At 39.1% G+C, this 23,139-nt stretch overlaps 2 protein-coding genes across 2 annotated transcripts; both read right to left on the reverse strand.

Moving 5' to 3' along the window:
* Positions 1-17,948: 17,948 nt before the first annotated feature.
* LOC124641013 lies at positions 17,949-20,558 on the reverse strand. The gene is made up of 3 exons (XM_047179021.1): positions 19,892-20,558; positions 18,996-19,687; positions 17,949-17,963 (listed from the first exon to the last, which is right to left on the reverse strand). Exons 1-3 carry the CDS (start codon positions 20,556-20,558, stop codon positions 17,949-17,951), a joined length of 1,374 nt encoding a protein of 457 aa, XP_047034977.1.
* Positions 20,559-20,574: 16 nt separating this feature from the next.
* On the reverse strand, positions 20,575-21,288 carry LOC124641014. The gene has a single exon (XM_047179022.1). It carries the CDS (start codon positions 21,286-21,288, stop codon positions 20,575-20,577), a length of 714 nt encoding a protein of 237 aa, XP_047034978.1.
* Between the last annotated feature and the right edge of the window lie 1,851 nt (positions 21,289-23,139).

Below are 23,139 nucleotides of genomic sequence, written 5' to 3' on the forward strand. Positions count from 1 at the left end.
TAACGCAACTTTAACTAAAATTTAATTAAATCGCTTTAATTTGCGGTAACCGCCCGTCAATGTCACCGCGTTAGATGCTCGCGAAACGTACATAAATTACTGTTATTATGCGAATTGTATTAAAACATCGCCGGCCTTGGTGGATAGCGTGACTTTTGTAGACGCTTTTCCTGAAATGGTTTGGAAATTCTTATTTATTTCGAAAAGCTGTTTTCAAAATTTTAATCATATTATTATTTATCATTTTACACCTTTTTATAAATGTACTATTTACAGCCATTAACCACATTCGATAAATGAACGTTATCCTACTTACTCGTAATAGATATAGGTCCGACATGGGTATTCAGATATCTACTTTTACTGAAAGGTTATTAAGAAATATTTTAAGCACTAGTCGGTCTACTCATTTATTTAAGGTCAACTTAATATTTACCTGGTAATTTCTAAAACCTGAAAAAGCGTTTATATTTAATTGTAGTTGACAAATCGTAGCGATTACGCAGCGATGTCGCAAATTAGTGGAAAGATGAAAATAAATATAGTACGCAAGCTGCGGTCGACGCAGAAAAACTGTGGAATTTTAATAATAGGTCTAACGCGTCGACAGTAATGGGAAAAGGAAATACTTACCTTGAATTGTGTTGCCGTGGAGACACGCATGAATGAAAGCACCTAAGTACATACTTTATGTAGTCTATAAAATATAGTATGTTACCTTATAATATAGGGAAATGAGCAACTTCTTAGTATAAGTATGATATGTATCATTGCCACCTAATATTCTGTCTTGTCAGATAAGAGTGTGTATAATTGTGTGTTAAGTTTAGTTTGATTATTTTAAAAAAAGGAGATTAGATTATAAATAGAATCCAAATGTTCCACCCAAGTTTATACCTTTATTTTAAAACTAGGATTATCTATACTAATATTATAAAGCTGAAGAGTTTGTTTGTTTGTTTGAACGCGCTAATCTCAAAAACTACAGGTCCGATTTGAACAATTATTTCGTTGTTAGATAGCCCATTTATCGAGGAAGGCTATAGGCTACTTTTTATCCGGTTAGTGCAGAGGTTCCCACGGGATGCGGGTGAAACCGCTGGCAGAAGCTAGTGTTATGATATTGTTTTTTCTTTGCATTCAATTATAATCCACATTTAGGCACTTCCTTAAAAATAAAGTGGTTACCTATACCATCCAATCACCCAACTTTTCATATATCTGCATTTCTCTTACCATAAAATCGTCCTTAGGTTAATTAATTTGCGACTATCACATCTCGCATCGTCCGGTAGGCTGCGCAGGAGTTGCGACATCGATGCGACGTGAGATCCTCCAACAATGTCTCTGCGCAACGCATCCGTTACACGGAGTAAGGAAAAATTAACAGAGGTGCCATATTACAGGTAGGTCAGGTACTTCTAGGTCATATATCTACTGGGTGAATGACCAAAACGAATTACGAGCGAACTAACGAGGCGTTCGGGTTCTTTGAGAACCTATCAACGGTGTTAGGTAACACAGAATATTATCGGGTCCAAAGAAAGCATGTAAAGGCGAAGACAGTAACGTTCCTCAGCCCCCGCACACCCGCATTTTGACGCGCTACTTTCTTTGGAGATTTTCCGTTATGTCACCTCCGCTAGTCATTTTGTTCTCCATGATCCATTACCTATCGGCGCCATCTTGGAAAATTCGGAAGATAAACAGATTTTGGTTCGGAGAAAGTTTTGGTGGTAGGTTCTTTAAATGGTGATACACCTATGTATATGATATTGTGTGGTTATGTGATTGCGAATTCTGAAAGTTTTACCCACTACTGCTTTATGTCGTATTTACATTCGTGGTGGGTGGAATTGCTTTATAGAACTGGAAATTCTAATAGGTATGGAAATTCTGTACGTATGGATATCTATGGTAAGGGTTTTAAACAACACAATTCTGTAATAAAGACAGGGAAAAGCTCAGGAAATCTCGACATATGCCATAAAACCTTGAACCTATAGTTATTATTCCCGACTGATCATCATCATATAAACATTTAGGTGTCCCCCTGTAGGGTTCAATAGACTCTTCTCGAACAGGGAAAGAGATTTTATACCTAATGATAATAATATAAGCCCCGCAGGGCATCTGAGGCGGATTACGGGGAGTAGCGACTCCGCGGGGCTATATATCTGAGTGCTCCAGGGAGAGTATACTGTCCCCCATCTCCGGCCTGCCGGAGTGAAGCATGACGGGGGATAGATCTCCCGCCTCTTGGCTTGCCTTCATCGGCCGGTCAGAGTGGAGTCGCTAGAGCAGGGTTAACAGCCCGCGCGGAGGTTAGGTGCCTCGTGGTAACTGGTGAGTGGGCCGGTGATGCTGGACCCACAGGAAGCGCGTGATCTGAAGATAATATAATAATAATAACTTTATTGCAGACCAGGGTCCATAAAAAATAACAAAATTACAATTATACACAATATAAAAAACATATACATACGATCACAAATACAAAGACAATAAGACAGGTACATAGAATTACAAAAACAGAACAAATACAATAAATACTAATAACAACATTTACTTGATATAAGTGAATGACGCACGAAGTGTCTTTTGTGTCTTTTGCACTGATAGGTGAAAATAATTAGGAAATATGCATAAGTACATAAGTGACTTTTCATTAAATGATTACACACTGTCCATAATGAACATGCTCCCATACCCCACATATAAATATTAATGATCTCTAACCAATTGACAGATTGATACAAATTGATAGACTTTTAATAACGACACGTAAAAAGTAGGCCGATGCGTGTAACGTAACGCCTAAACAAAGGATTATGTAATTTGTGTGATTGATAACAAAAGGTTCTCGATTGGACTTCAAATATGTGCCGATGTATAATGAATGTCAGGCTCAATCAGATATCTATTAAGACAAAAAAATAATTTTCTCTCTTGTTTCGCCCGTTTTGAAACGAAGATCACAAGAACAATACATATTTAAGTATGTTTTAATTACGATTAATTGTTAAGTACAAGGTAAGTATTGGTGTCATAGAATTATGTACTGGTTTTACCTGACTGCCAAGAAGAGGTATTTTTTCTTTGCAACTCATTCCTAGAACTTATAAGAGACATACCAAGATTTAGTTCATAGTCCTATATTACTTACTACTGGTACTACTGATACTTTACTAGTGAAAGTTCATTGTTTACTTAGTACTTATTTGAACTAAAACATAATAATACACATTTCAGCCCAATTATGGAAGCTTATTAGAGTGTCCCTATTGCTCGATAAAACCCTTTCAAAAACAAAACACATTCGCCCATTGTCTAACTTTCCAACCTATCAATCTTTTTAATAGCCAGTAAAGTTGAGCCTTTCTCGCGCCACCTACCAACTGACGTGCCCTCTGACCGCCCTAACTAGCTCCCTTGTTGATATTCAATCATGCAGCCACGGCTAGGAAGTAGCCACGAGCCACCATTTATCTTCATTGTCATTCATACAGGAAGATGAGGTGGAAATGTTTATTGAATCAGGTATTATATGGACAGGGTCGAAGATACTGGCGAGTGGATAGTGACAGCGGAACTCGTCAAAGGTATTTGTGTTCGTATAAAGCTTGCTTGCAAAGTCAACTCATGATGACATAAAGGATGTTTATTATTGTTTACTATGTGGACTTAAAATGGAATTAAATAAAATGACTGAAATATCAAGTTTCGAAATTTCTTTCTTATTTTCTTTCGCGTCCTTTTCATTTGAATTGATTATGTTTTACAGTTATTTGAGGATTTTATTGTTGCAACGTTTAATGCATTAAACTGTCTACTATGTAGGTACCTATAAAATCATGCCATTATGATTCGTTCGATGGGCGAGACAGTAATCAGATTCTCTTATTTAGTTTAGGCAATTAGCGCTATTAACCAGACAATTAATAAGAAATTCATCTGGGACTACCTACTACGAAAATTCACATGAAAATACCAATTAACACATCATCATAAAAGCTATTAAGTAATAGACTAGACTTCAAAATTTTCTCACGTGAGTATGTACCTACTTCCTTGAACTTACTTTCCTGAACTTCCGACTGAATGGAATATACTTATATCATATAATATAATTATGTTAATAAGTATATTATTATAGAAATGCGAGTGTTCGCGTGCTGAGATCTATGTAAATGATAACTAAAGAATACGTTCTGGTTTCTTATGCGCAAAAAAGTGTTCGTTGTTATTTTTGTGCGCGCACAGATGTGGGAACGTCGTGGTAATGATGGGAGAAGTCGATGGTTTAGTTGTCGATACTACAACCTTTTCATGTTATAAATGAAAAAGTAACTCTGTCAAGCTGTCAGTCACCCTGTCGAGCTAAAACTACTGAACCGATTAAATAAAGGTACACAGATGGCCTAGACTTCTAGAGCCAGAGAGCATCAAATGATGTGGGAAATGAGCAAACGATGTGGGTGCAGCGTAACGGGTCATCATTTTATTCAGCTACGAAAACGACAGTTATACGACAATTGAATCGACAACAGTTCCTAAGCCACCATCCATTTTGTCCTACAAGAACCAACCAAGCAAAGTATCTCAGCGGTGTCGGTCAACATGACTTAACATGACACATGCCAATACAATAGAGACATCGATACATCAGCCACATCCCTACACACGAAAACCTCTCTGCGTTGACACGGATCTCGTATGATCGTCATTATGACATCGTGACGCAACAGCGCCATCTTGCGGGAAGACGGGTTAACGCTTTTTGCTGAACGATAATCTGATTAAATTCATTATATTTTTGTCTCCACATAAGTATGCTGTTTTGGCGTGAGAGTGCGGGGGTTTTGTCTTAATTTGCGTAGATAATTGCCGGGTTATATGCTCGTTTACATAACTGGATAACATAAGGTACGTAAGCAGGTGTGTGACAGGTTTAACTAATGGATAAGTGCTATGTAGTCGGAAGTGCACCTTTAAGCTTTAGACGGATACTAAGCTTGACCCCGGAAAAGCCCCACAAAGCTCTTGATCTGACTTACAAGTAAACCCATACACAATTTGCCCAGCAGTCGCATTATTTTAATTGTTTAATTTAGTACTATACAGGGTTACTGGTAAGTAGACCGCATCCTTTCAGGAGGTGATAGTATAGGTCAATACGGACAAATTTGACCATGGGATACTCTGGCCAAAAGTTAACCCGTTTGAAGATAATCGAATTTCAAGATCTTTTCCATACAAGTCGACTAGGTACACGTATAAATTTTTATTATTAGTTAAGTCTCGTTTTTGCGGATTTTTGTGTATTTTGTGCCTTTTTGGATAGCTAGATAAATGTAGATGTTTTTTAAGTATTCTGCACAGAAAAATGATGAGTAATATTTTTGAGAAAATAGCTACTAAAAAAGTAACTGCTGTTGGCTATAATTTCCTCTGTGATTTGTACAGTTTTATGGTTTGTTATTATGAAGTGATTCATCTTCTATCCAAGAACACACAAAAATCCACAAAAACGAGACTTTTGACTAATAATGAAAATTTATACGTGTACCTAGACGACCTGATCTTGAAATTCGATTATCTTGAAACGAGTTAACTTTTGTCCAGTGTATGCCATGGTCAAATTTGTCCGTATTGACCGATACTATCACCTCCTGAAAGGATGCGGTCTACTTACCAGTAACCCTGTATACTTACATATAATAGGTGTACCTTTCTCCTATTTCATCTTGATCAACATCTCTCCAATTGTTGTAAAAATAGTTGAATGTGCTGAACTCAATAATGAAGTTCGTCACGAAGATAAACAATTTATTGTAAATCTGCGTGACGAATTGTGAATTGTAATTGATTTGTCGCGACAATTATAATTTCCAATCGGATATTACCGCTGCATCTGGTTAAGAAAGCACTTGAGTTATTCAAACATAATTTTTACACCAGACACTGTAGGTAGGTAATTTATTTTTAAGGTAGGTATATCTATACCTGAATCTTAAAAATAAATTATCACAGCAAGCATGTAGTGACTCTAGTCACGTGGATACAGTAGGATTGGTAGGCATGAATTACTGCTCTCAATTTCTTAAGACTAGGTATTTATTGAAGAAATCTTAGAACAGTATAAATTATTTCATTTTCGTGTAATAAATTTTCATATGTACTGATTTCATGGTAAGTACATAAATACAAGAACCCTAAACCATGTGCATATGCAACCGTGAGATGATAGATGTGTGTCAGACGTCAGCGCTCAGTGTGTGTGACTGACTGCTCGTAATTAACTATTACATGGTTATTATTAGTTAGCCATCGATACACATCCATTATGTCATCATATATTAATTGCTATTGTGTTGCTAGATTGATGAGTAGATGTATTTGTGGGAAGGTACCTATACCTCTTGCAAACGAACTATCGGCCGACTAAAAGTTTGCAGGGTGCTGGTCGATTTGGCACCGTGTCATATAAATACCTACTCGAATGCAGGTTCGGTATTTTTCTCTATTCCTAACTCCTTCAGTTAGTGTCTTCAAAATGAGTAAAACAAACTTTTCGATAAGTTAAATCGCTCTGGGTGTTACTATTCATTTACTATTTTCTGCAGCTGCGTCACATTAAAGAGTGTATGACGATACTCTTGATTAACACACACACACCGACCCATAAAATATTGCAATCTACACATGGCATGCCAAAACTTCCAGCCTTTGGCGCCAACAATAGCCACACTTGATATAATTCACAACGCCAGCTATTGGGTAACTCGCACAATGAGTCTAAGTTACTGCAGTGTTTGGGCCACGCCCAATTTCACCCATTTAAGTTTATGTGGGTGATGTGTTATTATTGTTTATTGTTTTCTTTTTAATTATAGTTTTAAGTATATGTAATACATGGCGATCACCTATGTAACCCATCGAATCAGGGCATGGCTGCCTTTAGAATGAAGTAATCGGAAAATTAATTTACATTAATTTTCAGTGACTTTTCGGTGAGAGCTGAAATGTAAGCGCTTTTCTAATTGTATTTTTTATTTTTATTTAACATTCATGTATTTGGTTTGGTGGCACCCATGAAATGATTAAAATAAGAATTTATTATGCATGCCTCTATTATCATAAATCCCCCTCATTTTCTCTAGAGTTGTCAGCGGTAAACATCGGCATTTTCTTCGCTTCGTAAAAAAAGACGATACCCACTCGTGTAAGTTATCTAATTAGATACTTATTTGATGACGAAACCTAGCAATTTAATCAATTAAAATTTCGAGGGGCAACCTCCACAAAAGAAATGATATCATCCACATACATTACTATTACTTAATCGAACACATTATAATTTCGCCCATTGACACTGCAAGCCTCATGTTCACAGCGGGCGCTCATTCATACTCCTCTAATTAATTCCGACTATCGTAACACTAGTTCTTTATAAACTGAACCCAGTAATGTCCGATAGCTTACATCATGAAATTGCCGATTGTTATACCAACCAACTTGATCTACACTTTCAAATGCTAAATAAAAATCTGTTCATGCAAAAATAGATCTTATTCCCTCACCTTAAGGTTAAGGTAGTGAACAATTTTTCGTGCTGGTAGAAAAAGGTCTTGTTTGTAGATAAATTATGGATATTTTGCTTAACTTTCGATTGGTGTTTTGGAGTGATGAGAAACTTTGGTTCCCACGGCCATCTTGCATTTTGTTACTACCGTCCTGCTTTGTGATTTGATTGATTTGGACTGAGTCTAGTCTAGGCTTAGACAATGAAGCTTTGAAAATGTTGCCTGCCCATCCTTACCTGCTGATAGTATCAGTACCTGTCAGTCAATCTGTCACACTCACCTTTTGTTGTCTAGCCGCTGAGACAATTCTGATATTTGGTCGTCAGATTCCCAATGGCAAATAAGATTCCGGGAAGTACCTTCTAGAAATTCTTGGACCTGCAAGGAAGCTATTTACTGAAACTCCGGTTCTCTCAAGGTATATAATTTCTTGTCCTGGACACAAACTGTACTTTACAGTAGAACCCTTCAACACTGCAATCGCTAGCTGCTCATCAGTTTCACGTGATAGGCAATAGATATTCAAACTAACCTTAAAACTTTATAATTGGTAGGCCTTATTTACAATTAACGTATATTGCAAACCTCAGTTAACGTGAGAATTTGCAGAAATCTTTTTATTTCTAAATGGTTTTTAAATAGCCAATTCCGAATACAAGCAATAGATAGTGATGATGAAATATTTGAATACAATTGGGGATGAAAAACCTTCTATCGTAATTAAGAACTGTAGCTTGTATATGGGCAAGCAGAATTTATGAAAGTATGCACCTATTTAGATTACTCTGATTTAGGGTTCATGTAGAACATTCCTTTACCTACATAATTTCATACAAAACATAGTCCGACCGTTCGAGGAGTGTCGATGGCCACACTAGCTCAAGGCGTATTGGCGATTTCATTATCCCAACCTATGGTAATTACGGTGGCGTGATCTGTCAACAGTTTTAAAGCCCTATGCCCTATGACTGATGTCCGGGTTGTATTGTGCAATGGAAGCCCTTTCTATCAGTAATTACATATGAACTTTGGCAAGAATAGTTCTAGTGTGACAAAATTGTTAAGGGCTCAATTATTTTTTATTGAGCTGCAGATGTAGTAAAGAGTTTTCTACATACTTACCTACGTGTTGGTACTTACTTAGTGAAGTTTCAATCGTAAACCCCCAGCATAATTCCATTTTTGCTCAAGATGACTTGAAAAGTAGCAATACGGAGATAAGATAACCACAACCCAAATAGGCTGTGAGGAAAACTTGATAGCATTTTTTTTTCGCAGACACGATATCGTAGTCCCAAACGAAGTGCCTCTTCAACGAGGTCTATCTATTACTTCTACAGTTATTTACTCCTATACAAAACCTGATGATCTCAAACAGCCAGTACCTACAGTTATGTCGAAACTTATCAAAGCAATCGCACTTTCCATCAGAAAGAAACAAAGCGTGGGGTCAGAGGTAGCGTATTGAGTGCGCCCGCGTCGCTAGCGTGCCCACTTCAATTACGTATATGCGGTAATCGATAGCCCACGACTAATTGCTTTGTTAATATTTTCTAAATAATTGATGGTAGTTGTTAGTTGAAGATGTTATGTAAATCGGAAACTGATATTTTTAGAAAATATTTCATGCTCGACTTGAAATGTAAAGACAATTAATAGTGCGATGCAATTCGTAGTGTGGTATTGGTATCAGTAGATAACAATGATTTCTTCTAGCGATTCGAACCCCTGGGAGCAGTAATACAGAGCTCCAACACTTAAGGATAGGTGTTTTAACTTAATATTTTTTTAATCTTATTTAATCTTATCACAGAACGACTATGATAGATACTTTCGGTAGGAACCATTTGGAAACGAAGAAAGGGTAATGAAATAAAACAACAATCTGTTCACAACACCAAGTTTATTTAATTGAGAATTAACTACAATTCTTACTAACTATTACATCAATCATCGTTAAAGTTAACCCTACGTTTAAGAAGAACATATTATGCTGACGAATATTCCTTATGAACACCACATATGTAAACTATTTCAATCAAGTAAGCTCCTAATATTTAAAGGTTTTTTTAATGAATAGAATTGGTATACCTAGATCTTAATATCTAAATACACTATTTCCAATAAATACTGGTAAATATAGGAAATAGTGTGTGTATTTCTCTACATACACGTGCAAACTACAATCATTTTTAATGCAGATTAAAATTGAAACATATATCTACTTTTATTACCTAACAATGGTATTGGATATATACAAGAGTACCATTGAAATATCTTAACTAATTAGATTTTGATCTCACATTCAAAATGTATCTTTAAGCATAGTTACTACAGTTATTATGTTTCTGAAACTACCAAGTATTTTATATTTACTATTGTATGAAATTCAGCATGCAGTGGACACAACTATGACGTATTGATTACAGACACCACTCATCACTTACTCATCATTCAAAATCACAGGGTTGCTGTGGTATTGACTCTTACTGCTAACTTATATTCTATTCTACTTCTTACAGTCCATATGGTTTACTCTAGACCATTACGTAGGTCACACGATTATCATTTACTCAATCATTAATGCAATCATCATGGATTACTTATTTCTTACTACAGTACTTCCAATATCATCAGATAATTAAAACTAGGTTAGTTTATATATTAATTGCATAAATACGTAAATTACTGAGATTGGTAGACTGTTTATCTGAATGTTGTTATAGTGCCCAAGCCATTTGATGTTAAAGTGCCATTATTTCTATATTACCATTGAATTTGATCATATATTAAATAAGATCCTTAACACTAAAATGAGTGTATCTCAAATCTCTACTCTAAACATAAATTATACGGAGAAACGTTGATTAAAATGAATCGTTATCAGTTAACCTAACTACTAACGTTAATGTAGATACTATAACCTATTTGTCAGATGTTTAGCTGACTTGCATGTTAGCCTGTTCTCAGACTCCGGTATTTTACGTGAAGAGACTGGTGCCTACCGTCTGATCTCCGCAACCCAGTGGGTGCACCGGTGTTCAAGTCAGACTAGTATCGCGTATTTTGGAACCTCATTTCGCCTCCTGACTGCTAGAAAAATGTGTACTCCTGTTCATAAACCTGTCATATATCTATTTATCCCTATGAATACGTACCTACATAATACGAGTATTGATCACGTGCAATATATACAAGTCACTAAGCACGGAATGTTTATTTAATCAAATGCTCCATTATGCTATGTAAGAGAAGGCTCTTTCGCATGTTTCATTTTTGCTTATAGCTAATGTTATATCTATGTTTTAACTATTAGGATGGGACTAGACGAGCTACACAAGAAAGTCTAGTCCCACATTAACAGCCTTATTCTATACAATGAAGTATCTCCATCTGGGTAAGCTACCCCGGTCGGGTTCCAACACACTCGTCAGTATATCGAGACATTTCCCTGACTCGTATGTGAATGTTACTAGGCTTCACTCGCGATTCCAGTAAATAACGTTAATCATAAAGATGAACGACTTCCGAGACCCGACTTATCGGTGCATCGGACGAGTGAGCCTAGTTGGGGGTAGTTACTTGTTAACTCGGAACTACCCGTGACGGCTGTCAGGTGTCCGTGACGGCCGGGACCGACGGCTTTACGTGCCCTCCGAAGCACGACGTCACGACTAATTATAGCAATAATTAAATCTATACACGTACACTAATGAATTAATGACAATAGTATTGTAAGCCAAACACACATAGATCTGTTATTCATTTGAACCAATTATTTGATTGATTTTACGACTATCGAGTAACCTATACACCTGTACTTTCTGTAGGTCAACGTACCATTCGGTTAATTTACACACGTTATTATATTAATGAATTAATATCGTCACATGTAACGAATTAACACGAATTTGTGGACGAGGTGGTGTTGTCGTATTTGTATTTGTTTACCACAGAAGTAGCAACAAACTGTACTCACTTTCCGATCACTATTCGTCTATAGGTATTAATCGCATTAATATCGTGTATAAATATGTTGGACTTCATAATCATCAGTATGTCGAGAGGACATTTCACTGACTCATATGTCACGTCGCCTAGCCTGTGCTCGGAACTTAGTATTTTACGCGAAGCTTTTGGAGTGTGGCTTCTCAGCTCCGCAACCTGTTGTGTAGGACTACCAGCTTCCGAGTGAGACTAGAGGTGGGTAGTTTTACCACCAAACTACCCAATACGGCTGTCAGATATTAATGCGACAGCCGGGACCGACGGCTTAACGTGCCCTCCGAAGCACGACGCAAATTGTATTCGAAAGCATCAAAATACATTGATTACGTGTTTGTTGATGTACTAAGACGTTGAAACATCGTTCCACTCAACTCATTGTAAACAAACGTGATGATGATGCCTAAGACTACATGTATCTAACGTTGCTGTCGCTAGGATGTTAGTCCAATTCAGCGACAGCAACCTTTTTTATGTGATTGTGTTTCGTCGAAATAAACGTAATTTAAAGATAAAGAAGCTGTTTTTGCAATGAATGAGTAAAAAAAAATCACAGAAATTATTAACAAAAAAGATTTTTAAATACCAAAGGTAAAGTACGCCCAAAAACCTCTTAAAACCTTCAATTTTGTAATGTTAATAAACAAACTAAAAACTTACCTACTAAACTAATGCAGTCATTAACATGGAAACTTGCAAAACTAGCTTTCTTACGGCTTTACGTTCTCAATCTCTATACACAAGTACTAATGAATTAATTACTATTAACAAATGAATGTCAACGTGTTCATTAATCGCATTAATATTGTGTATAAAGTGTAGCCTGCATGCGAGTCAGTATGTTCAACATTTCCCTGATTCGCATGTGACTAATAACTAGGTAACTTGGAACTCCAGTGTTTTACACGAAGCGACTGGCGCGAGCCGTCGTCTGCCCTCCGTAACCCTCCAGTGAGGACAGAAATCCCCATTTAGTGGGAGTACCGTTGTCCCAGTCAACCTAGTTGTGGGTAGTACGCGCCTACCTGTAACGACAGTCTGGTGTTAGTGTGACAGCCGGGACCGACGGCTTACCGTGCCCTCCGAAGCACGTAAAGGTGGACCCAAACATTGACCTGAGCTTATGTTGGTAAAACTTTTCAAAACCAATGTATTCCATTTGTGGCGCTTGCCTGGCAATTTCTGGATCCACCTTTATAATAAACCTAAGACTAATTTGCCGACCTGACTGACTAATACCTAATTGTTCCTAATACTACCTATACTTATACGAAGCAAATGCATACACACGCAGGATTGTCATAAACACGAATATTTGGTAATGAAAATGTACTGATTTATATTGCTATCCTTAGTTCTTTTAAGCTTTAAGAACGCCATTTAAAGACCTGTTTAGTTACCCCTGAGACCCATTTTGGGAATGCTATCCTGTTGTTAACCTTAATTACCTAAATACCGTGTTTACATTTAGGCGACCTACATACAATCAGTATGCCTTTGAAAGCATTTCCCTGACTGTTATGTGATGTCTGGTTGGCCTGTTCTCAGAGTCCAGTATTGATACCGACACCAGGTCTTCGTAACCCAGCTAGTAAGAGTACCGGTATCTGAGTCAGACTAGTGTTTCGAGTGTCTGAAGTCTTGTGACCTCAGAACCTATTGACGACTGACAAAGGTGCTCGTATGCCAGTCGGGACCGACGGCTTAACGTGCCCTCCGAAGCACGACGAATCATTTTGTTAAACTCCGTGGCTTATTTTCGAAATCAATTAGAACGTTAAAAAAATATAAAGATGAATATTGAATAGTGCCGTCGAATATTTGATATATATTTTTTCGAAAGGATGAGCAACAAAATATTATATTTTTGGAAGACTAATTTACTTTTACACTATTCTAAGTTTAACATGCAGTTTATACGTGGCTTACAAGCTTTTCAACGGCTGACAATACACGACATATTAATGATTAATTCGCACTTGATGAGCATGAAATTAATAACTTTAATAGCGTGTATTTCAATTATTCAACACACTCGTCAGGATATCTTGAGGACATTTTCCTGACTCCTGTGTGACTATTATAATCAGTACCAAGTTTCTATATCGGGGAAACTATTGGAGCCAGCTGTCAGATGTTCAGAAAACAGCCGGGACCGACGGCTTTACGTGCCCTCCGAAGCACGAAGATCTCTCGACGACACTAAAAGACCTTAGGAAATAAGGCCTCGAAGGTGGATCAGATGGTCAAACCACCGTTTGAAGGCATTGCCTTTTTGAGACAAAGCTGAAATGTCTCGTGTACTGGTTATTTCACCGGCTACCCTACTTTCCGAACAGTTTGCAAAGCTTCACGGTTAAAAAAGTATGGTAGAAGTACTATCCGGTTTAATAAGGAACATGAGGATCTCTTTCTAGTATAGTCTTATCTACATATAAGCTAACTTATTTATTGCGCGCTATATATACAGAACTTAGCACGTGACTTCTATTGTAATTATTATACATCGATCGTTTTCTATCGGATAGACTCCCGTGTTGTCTATATGTACATTTTACCTTCTTACCTAACTAAAATATAATAAATAAACCTTTAATAAATAAACAGCTTAAGTTTCTTTGGTTGTTTTGTAATTTCGATAATCGAACAATTCGATGTCTAGCCAATGAATTAGGTTTGTATTGGTAACATAGCCAGACAAAATGCGTGGATCCATTTCTTTAAATATTATCCCTTTCGGCCAAGATTCAGAACTCAATCTGATTACTATTGTTACAATGCTTTTAGAAATGGTTATTGATTTTAATGTAGTGAGTATAGAGTGGCATCTATCATAGAGCCTATTCGTGCGAAGATAGCAATGACACACGACGACAACACAAGTTCTTACAATCAGTACACACACCATTTGCACGGCAGTACCCCTCAGATGTTACTACTGCCAGCACATACATAGTTTGCCACTCTTTGCCACTCTGCCTCCGCAATAGGGCTACGGACCTTGATTTCAAATGAGTATACATAAATTGTAAAACCAAACTAAACCATATTGTAAAAGTTACATTAGTCGCTTTGAGCTCGGTATTTGGACTGTTAAACTCATATTAAAATTAATATACTTTAAAATGAAGAAATTAAACGAACTATCTATCTTACCTAGTTTTACCTAACGCTGGACTGTCTAGTCCGCGTAGTTGCTACATTATTTCCTTTTTTACGCCAACATCTGATTTACATAAAGCTATTCTAATATTAAACTTAATAAATAACATTGTAAATATAGGCTAATGTAAATTATATCCTTAAATCCGGATATGGAGTACACAATGTAATTTTAGGGATAATTTGAATAGAATGTTTTAAGCGATCTTAAGTAATTAATAATTAACAAATCGAGAAACCACAAAAGAATAGGTAAGCTCGTAAATTTCAATAAAAACATTGTTGAACATAAGTGTATACACTCAAATAAAAAAAAACTCCGTTTTTTTGCCTGAAATTAAAAATACAAGATCGCTTAACAAATCAACGTGTTTAAATTACCAAAAACTGTAAAAAATAAAGACTTTTATCCCCTTTTAACATTAGAACCACATACACGGACCTTTAGGCATCAAGAGACCCCATCGCCTTCATTACACAGACTAATCACAGTCGTCAGTCCGATACCCATTATCGGGAGCAACGGGGTCCGGATTAGGTTTAGAACTCGAGGCTCTAGGACGGTACCCGAAGGTCCCCGATCCTTGGAGCCGAGTTACGGCTGCACAGGTGCTCGCGTGCCTGCCGGGACCGACGGCTTAACGTGCCCTCCGAAGCACGAATTATTATTTCGAGTTATATATGGCGTGTGTGTGTGTGCGTGTGTGTGACTGAGTGAGCGAGTGTGTGTGTGTGTGTGTGTGGTATTCTAAATAACAGCTAACACGTAAGGTTGTATGTTACAAGTTACGTGTTTTCTTATCATATATTTCTATGTCATTCGTGTAGTTGTTCATTGTCGAGCGGATCACACTTCGCTGCTAAATAATACTTCTGAATTTATCTCTAAGTATATTATTATTGTATAGCAAGTTTTATGATACCAGTTGGCTGTGCTGTCTGCAAGTATATTTTTTCTTTAGAGAAAACAAATTGATGACCATTAATTGAAAAATGGTGTTTAGACTTTCAATATTATGAAGTGATATTATTCGTATCGAGCAAACACATGCATCACAACTTGCCACATAAAACTTGCTAGTTTCCACTAAAATTAAGTTAATTTTAAAATTATTTGCTTATCTTAGTAGTCGGTACTAATCTAAAGTACTTATAATCATTTTTTATTCAGATAATGCAATCCATTTTTAATAATGCAATCAACTTATACTCCTTAATATATTATCTACCTATAAATAAAATATCTTTTAAATCTAAATACTAGTTAATACCCAGTTTAGCGTCGGGATATATTTTCCTTAACCTAACATGACCTAATATGTACAGGGGTCATGTCTGACTCTTAACTATTCATGTCGCTTGTTTTCATTGAAATGTCCAACTTATTATTAAGGGGCGTTTATAAATTACGTGAGGTGTTTTTTTTATGTTCTGGCCTTGCTTCCTCCCTTGGTGAAATGTCGTGAGATTTTATTCAATTCCCTCCCCCTTCCCCCAACCTCACGTGAGACTTTTCAAAATGTCGGTTTTTTACGTAAACGCGTTAGATTATTATTGTAAAAAGAAAAAAAAATACTTCAGTAGATGTACCTCTATAACGTCGAAGTATGAATGAAATCGTTTTCTTTCGAACGAATAAGGGGATGATCTTAATTGTATTACGATTACGCTTAACATTAAATCCTAAGCAATCATCTCAATCTGGATTAAATGGACCAAAGTGGTATAACTTTTTTTTTGTTTCATTCAGAAAAAAAACTCTCCTTTTACGAGTCTGCTGGAAGAGATTTCATTAGACACAAGCAGTACCTTTGTACTATTTTATGTTACGTCTACTTCTTTTTTATGTGTGTACTGTGTACAAAAAAAATGCATGATATTTGTCGAGACCCTATCTCTAACGTAAGATTAGATGAGATTTAACTCGACGCTCTCCCCCCCTTAAATATCTCACGTATTTTATGAACTCCCCCTTATTTATTAACCTAACATGGCCTGATATGTACAGGGGCCATGTCTGACTCTTAACTATTTATGAGACTTGTTTCTTTTAAAATGTACACATTATTATTTATTTACTTAATACCCAGTGTACCATCGGGATATATTTTCCTAAACCTAACATGACCAGATATGTACAGGGGCCATGTCTCACTCCTTAACTATTTATGTGATTTTTTTCGTTTGACATGTGTACAACTTATTATCTATTTATTTACTGAATACCCAGTGTACCATCGGGATGTATTTTCCTTAACCTAACATAGCCAGATATGTACAGGGGCCATGTCTGACTCTTAACTATTCTTGTGTATTTCGCTTAAAATGTTGAACTTATTATATACCTATTGATTTACTTAATACCCAGTTTAGCGTCGGGATTTATTTTCCTTAACCTAGCATGACCTAATATGTACAGGGGCCATGTCTGACTCTTAACTAGTCTTGTCTTTCGTTTAAAATGGAGAACTTATTAAATATTTATTTATTAAGGTGTATGCTACCGGCAATATGTACGAGTGTGTGATATTTTTGAAAAACCTATAACAAAATGCTCTGTTTTTTTATTATCACAACGTAAGCTAAATAGTATTGTAAAATAAAATAGCATAAATAAATTATCTGTAAGTAAAAGGTGTGTTTTATCGCAGACGATAATACCACTGTTGCACATTTAACTGTGTCTAATAAGTTTAAATAACGTATGTGATTGATGTTTTAATGAAAAAGGCTTTTAGTTTTGTATATTACTGGAATAAATAAAGTATTTTTTATTTTAAAATACAAACAGATTGCCGGCAATATAACATGTTTAAGACTAGACTACATACGATATATTAATGTTACCTATATTTAACTACGACTGATTAGGGAAATCTTGCACCACTTTTTTGTGTGCTATTGGCGCATATTCTTTTCGATAAATTCAAAAACATTATTTTGTATGAATCTACTAACAAGAAATTATTTGGATGTGTTTTTGAAAATTGAGTAGGTACATAATCACAAGTGTGTGAAATTGGGCGCTGATTGATAGTGATCCCTTGTATTATTCACAAGAATGGTGCAAGATTTTTACATCAGTGTACACTAGGGAGCAATCACTTGGGTCGGTTAGAAATGAAATACTTTTGAAATTTCGGTTATTTTTAGTTGCCGCATGCGTTTTCTGCTGCGACTACAACGCAAAAGGTATCATGAGATCCGATGCTGATGACCATGTAAATAGGTTTTTTAAACTTTTTTTAATAGCGGAATGTTCTGAATAACACGAATATGAATTCACGCTCAACTATTGTCAAAAATATCCAATGAGAGTGTCGCTTATGTTAAACGATAGACTAATTGCTTAAAAGTAATTCAAGTGCGCAAAACAAATGCTGTATATTTTAGAGTGTTTTTATCTGGCCCAATTTTTTTGCCCTCAACTGTAAGTACAGACTAAACCTGACACGGATGTATGTATGTACAATCACCGTGGTGTATGTCCTTAACTATATACTCTCATTGCTGTAACTCACTTTTAAAGACATTCATATGAAACGCCTTTTTTTTTTTGTTGTCGCTGGGCTAAAAATGCTATTACGCATCCCCTTCCCGTCGGGGGACGGGAGAGGGGTATGTGGGACTCCCCGGTAAAGACGTTCCCGGTATACCCACTAAAAAGGTCCAGCGGCACTCCGACCTCGCCTGAGTGGAGGGGGTCTGGGAATCTATGGCGTCCAGTCCCCCACCGGCGATTGCCCGCCTCACGGCAGGCCCCTCATGCCTCCCTCCAGTGGGGAGGGGTCCTTATACCGGCCGGAGCACAGGGGGTGATCCTTGTGATGCAGGCGGAGGGGCCCCCGCGCCTGTCACCCGCTGATCACCCCCCAGGGCGGATGGGGACGGATGTTGTGTTCGCCGTCTTCCACCCCTTCTTCGTCTGCGGTGCGGCGCCGCGAGAGGGTCGCTCTCCCGCACGCGCTCTGCCGACTCCTTCTGTGACATGACGTCCTCACAGAAGGAGGCCACCGCTTCCCATGCCTCCTCACTTCGCAGCATGGCAGCAATCACGCTGGGGAGCGAGAGGTCGTCCCCGACTACTGCCACCAGGGTGCGGCGGGGTTCAGTCCACGATGGGCACACCTCGAGTGTGTGCTCTGCCGTATCCAGTGCGGCTTCACAGTGGTGGCACTGTGGAGTCTCCTCCCTCCCAATCCGGTGCAGGTACGATCCGAAGCAGCCATGCCCGGACAGCACCTGCACCAGACGCATCGAGAGGCACCCGTGCCGCCGATCGAGCCAGCCGTTCAGGACAGGCCCGATGGCATCCAACGTCCGGCGACCGAACGTTGCCGAGGCAAGGTCCTCGGCCCAGTGCCCAGTTGTTATCTCCCTCGCTTCCTCCCGAACTTCTTCCCGTTCTATTGGGTCCGGGTGCCGGTCTAGTGCCCTCTGCGCCGCCTTCCAGTCGTACACTCTGGCGAGCACCCAAGCCTCGAGCTCCCAAGGAGGGGTTCCCGCCAGAACGCACGCCGCCGCAAAGCTCACTGTACGGTACGCCCTCGCCACCCGCTGCGCAATGACCCTCTGTGGCCTTCGGATGGCAGCGGCATTTCTCCGTCTGCACAGTGAGACTGCCCAGATTGGGGCCCCATACAGGGCCATACTCTTGAGTATGCCGGCGTATAGACGACGGCATTGGTCGCCGGGCCTTCCGATGTTCGGGAGGAGCCATGAGAGGGCGCCCGCGGTCTTCATTAAGCGCGTCGACAACCCGCTGAAGTGGGCGCTGAAGTGCCACTTGCTGTCGAGGACTATGCCCAGATATTTCATCTGGGGCTGCACCCCAATGCGGACACCCTCCACATGGATATAAGCGTCGGGCGGTTGATGCTGCCGAGGCCCGTGGAAGAACACAGCTTCGGTCTTTTGCAGCGCCACCGTCAGCCCTAGGCGGGAGATTCTGTCCACCACTAGTGAACCGCCCGCCGAGGCCAAGCTGGCCGCCTCTGCAAAATTTCTCCCCCGGGCAGTCAGAAGGGTATCGTCTGCATAGCAGATGACAGACGTGCCACGGGGGAGGTTTTCCCGCAAGAGCCAGTCGAATCCGATGTTCCACAGGAGCGGCCCTAGAACAGAGCCCTGTGGGACACCGGACTCGACGCCGTAACGTCGGAGCTGGCCCGTCTTGTCCACAAGGAGGACAGTGCGGTCCCTCAGGTAGTCCGCCAAAAGTCCCCGCAAATACGAAGGCACCCCATGGAAGCGGAGGGCCTCCAGTATGGTAGAGTGGGGAATAGAGTTGAAGGCGTTGGCTATGTCGAATGACACACCCAACAGTCCATCCCCCGCATCCATCGCCTCCTTCACCAGATCCTTGAGTCGGGATAGTGCATCAACTGTCGAACGCTCAGCTCGAAAACCGAACTGGGCGTCCGCTATATCTGGACCGATTGTACTAAGATGCCTGTTGATTCGGGCGGCAAGGACCCTCTCGAACATTTTACCGACTTCATCCAGTAAAACGATGGGTCGGTATGCCGATGGGGAGTCCACCGGCCGCCCTTCCTTACGAAGAAGGCACAATTGGCCCTCCTTCCATGGCTTCGGGAACCTCTCAGACGTGAGACATGTACTGAAGAGGTCCCGAAACCTTTCTCCCATCTGGGAGGTGGCGATGGCCATCAACTTTGCGGGGACGCCGTCCGGACCTGGGGCCGTCTTTTTCCCCCTGAGGCAGAAAGCTGCCCTTTCTACCTCGTTCTCCGTAACCAGCGGGACCTCCTCGGCCGACGGAGCAGCAACCCGCGGGGCGCTCATCACTGGTGGGGTGAAGTTATCCCTGCGCGGAAACAGGGACTGGACCACCCCATCCAGCAAAGACGGTTCGAGGGTTTCGGCAACGGGGGGACCGTACGGGCGCAATGCGCATGTTGCATGCGGCCTTGTACGGCCTCCCAAAGGGGTCAATGTCCAAACCTTCAAACATTTCCGCCCTCGCACAATCCTGGGCTGTGCCCATTCGCGCCGTCAGTGTCGACTTAGCCTCTATGTAGGCTGCATAGAGGCGGTCCTCGTTGTCAAGGTCGCGAAGGCGCCGCCGCCGGCTTCTTGTGTAGGCCCGCCTGGCTGCCACACAGGCGGCCCGTAGATCACCCAATTCCTCCGACCACCAATAAACGGCACGTCTAGGTGGCGGACGATGAGACCGAGGCATGCTAGAGTTGCACACCTCGGTCAGGGATACCCTTAACTGGCCCGCTGTGGCGTTCACATTACGGACTCCGACAGAAGAGGACAGCCAGTCCTGGACGAACGCCGCCTCTACGGCGGCCTCCCGATCTAGGCGGGAGAGCGCCCACCTTGGGAAGTGCGACCGACCCTCCTGGGTCCCCTGGGAGCCCGGGGTGGAAACATCAAACCGCACATATCGGTGGTCGGACAGCGTCTCCACCAGCTCCACCCGCCAGTCCACTACACAGGCCGCCAAAGAAGGGGATGCAAAGGCGAGGTCCACGATGGAGCCCCCCTGCCGCCGCACGCAGGTCATATGAAACGCCTGAATAAACTATATTATTTATTTAGGGCTAAGTATTTGTTATTTTAATAATTTTTCATATATGGATTTTAATATTTAGTGACGCCGTGGTCACTATATTTAAGCTTAAGTATTTATGAAACCTTACCTATTCTTAAATAATTATTATATACCTATCCTATTTTTTTTTTGCTTTCTTTGTGTTTTTTTTTTATGTTTTAAGTATGTCTGTTTTGAGTATTTAATACTATTGAAAAAAAAAATATGAGACTATTGAATAAAAAAATGAATCTATGATAAGTAACACAATTATTACTTACGTAGCAAATCCGAGAACTCAAAACAGAAAGCGAATTAATGTTAAAACCTAAAAAACTACAAATTGAGAGAAATAAAAGAATGAAACAAATTATTTATTTTTTAGAAAAATAAATCTGTCACAAAAATATATTTTTATAAGTATTTTATTACCTAAAGTTACTGTTTCCTAAATAATTACTGTACACACTACGAGTATGAGAATCAGCCGCATTTGTGTTCGTATTATACATCTTATAACGCTTAGCGTTTACAAATATCATACGAAACAATATATTAATGAATCCGGAATCTAAAAATTTTGATAATCTAAATTAAATAAAAACTCTTTTGAAACCTATTAACCAGGTTAACCACTGTTGTAAAAAGATGCAGAACGAGATGTAATGTTACACATTTACATAAAAGTAATTGTTATTTTTTATTAAATACCAGTAAGTTTTTAAATAATATTCAATAGATATATCAAAAGATATATGTCAAACACGGCTTACAAAGTCTAACAAAATAATTAAGCGCAAGCGAAAATTGTGTCGAAAGTCTCAATCAAGTCCTAACATCACCAATATTCTATGATACGGCAACTATAGGTACGTATGAACCGTAAGGCTGAAATAAACTGGTCTTTATTAAAAACATGTACAAACACAACACGTTGGTACCTACTGCCCTTGTTTACACCAACTGGGCTTAACAACATTAATTAAAAATTGGTTTAATTCTTTGCTCGAACTCTTAGTCGTGACGTGTGCCTATTGTAAGAAACTGTTCAAAGAGTTTCTTACCCATCCTTCTTGAGAAACTACGCACCCTTTACCACAAATCACTCCGAAGAAACATTATAAATATAGAGGGAAAAAAAAAAGGTTCCATCTCATCCCTTCTATTTATTACTATACAATACTAGGACAGAGACACCGCCAAGTACAGATACTTCCCCCTTTAAACAAAACACTCCCAAGAAATTACTAGTTTTAGTACTAGTATTAGTGAAAAAAAATTGTAAAGATAGTTTGTCAAATATGCAAGCGTTTATGTCAAACAAGGACGGAGAAACCGCACAGGTACGTCACCCTTTACACATACCACTGTATCATAAGTAGACAACATTATAAGTAGGTATGTTGCTTGGGAAAACCATCAAATGACGACGATGAATGAAAACAGAGGCATCTCTACAGATACTTCACTCTGCACACGGAAATCCATCACGTCCATGTTCAGGAAAATGCACAATGGGATATGAAATAGCAGGACAATATACTTCATGTATTTAATACGTGTCATCCAAAGCGCTTGAGCTCCTTTTAAATTCACACACATTATACTTTAACACAGGACAGGACAAAATTGTGACAAACGCACTATTGCATGCCGACAGACATAGAGATAGAAAGACTGAAAATTACAAATATAAAAATATCCGACGTTAAAATCTCCGTATTGCGTAAAGGAAGAACAAATATAACAGTCAACCAAGCTTGGACATTTCCACTCCTTTATTAAAAGACAACATTATATGTAACAATGTCAATAGGTACTTCA

Source organism: Helicoverpa zea, chromosome 21 (assembly GCF_022581195.2).
Source record: "Helicoverpa zea isolate HzStark_Cry1AcR chromosome 21, ilHelZeax1.1, whole genome shotgun sequence".
NCBI lineage: Eukaryota > Metazoa > Arthropoda > Insecta > Lepidoptera > Noctuidae > Helicoverpa > Helicoverpa zea.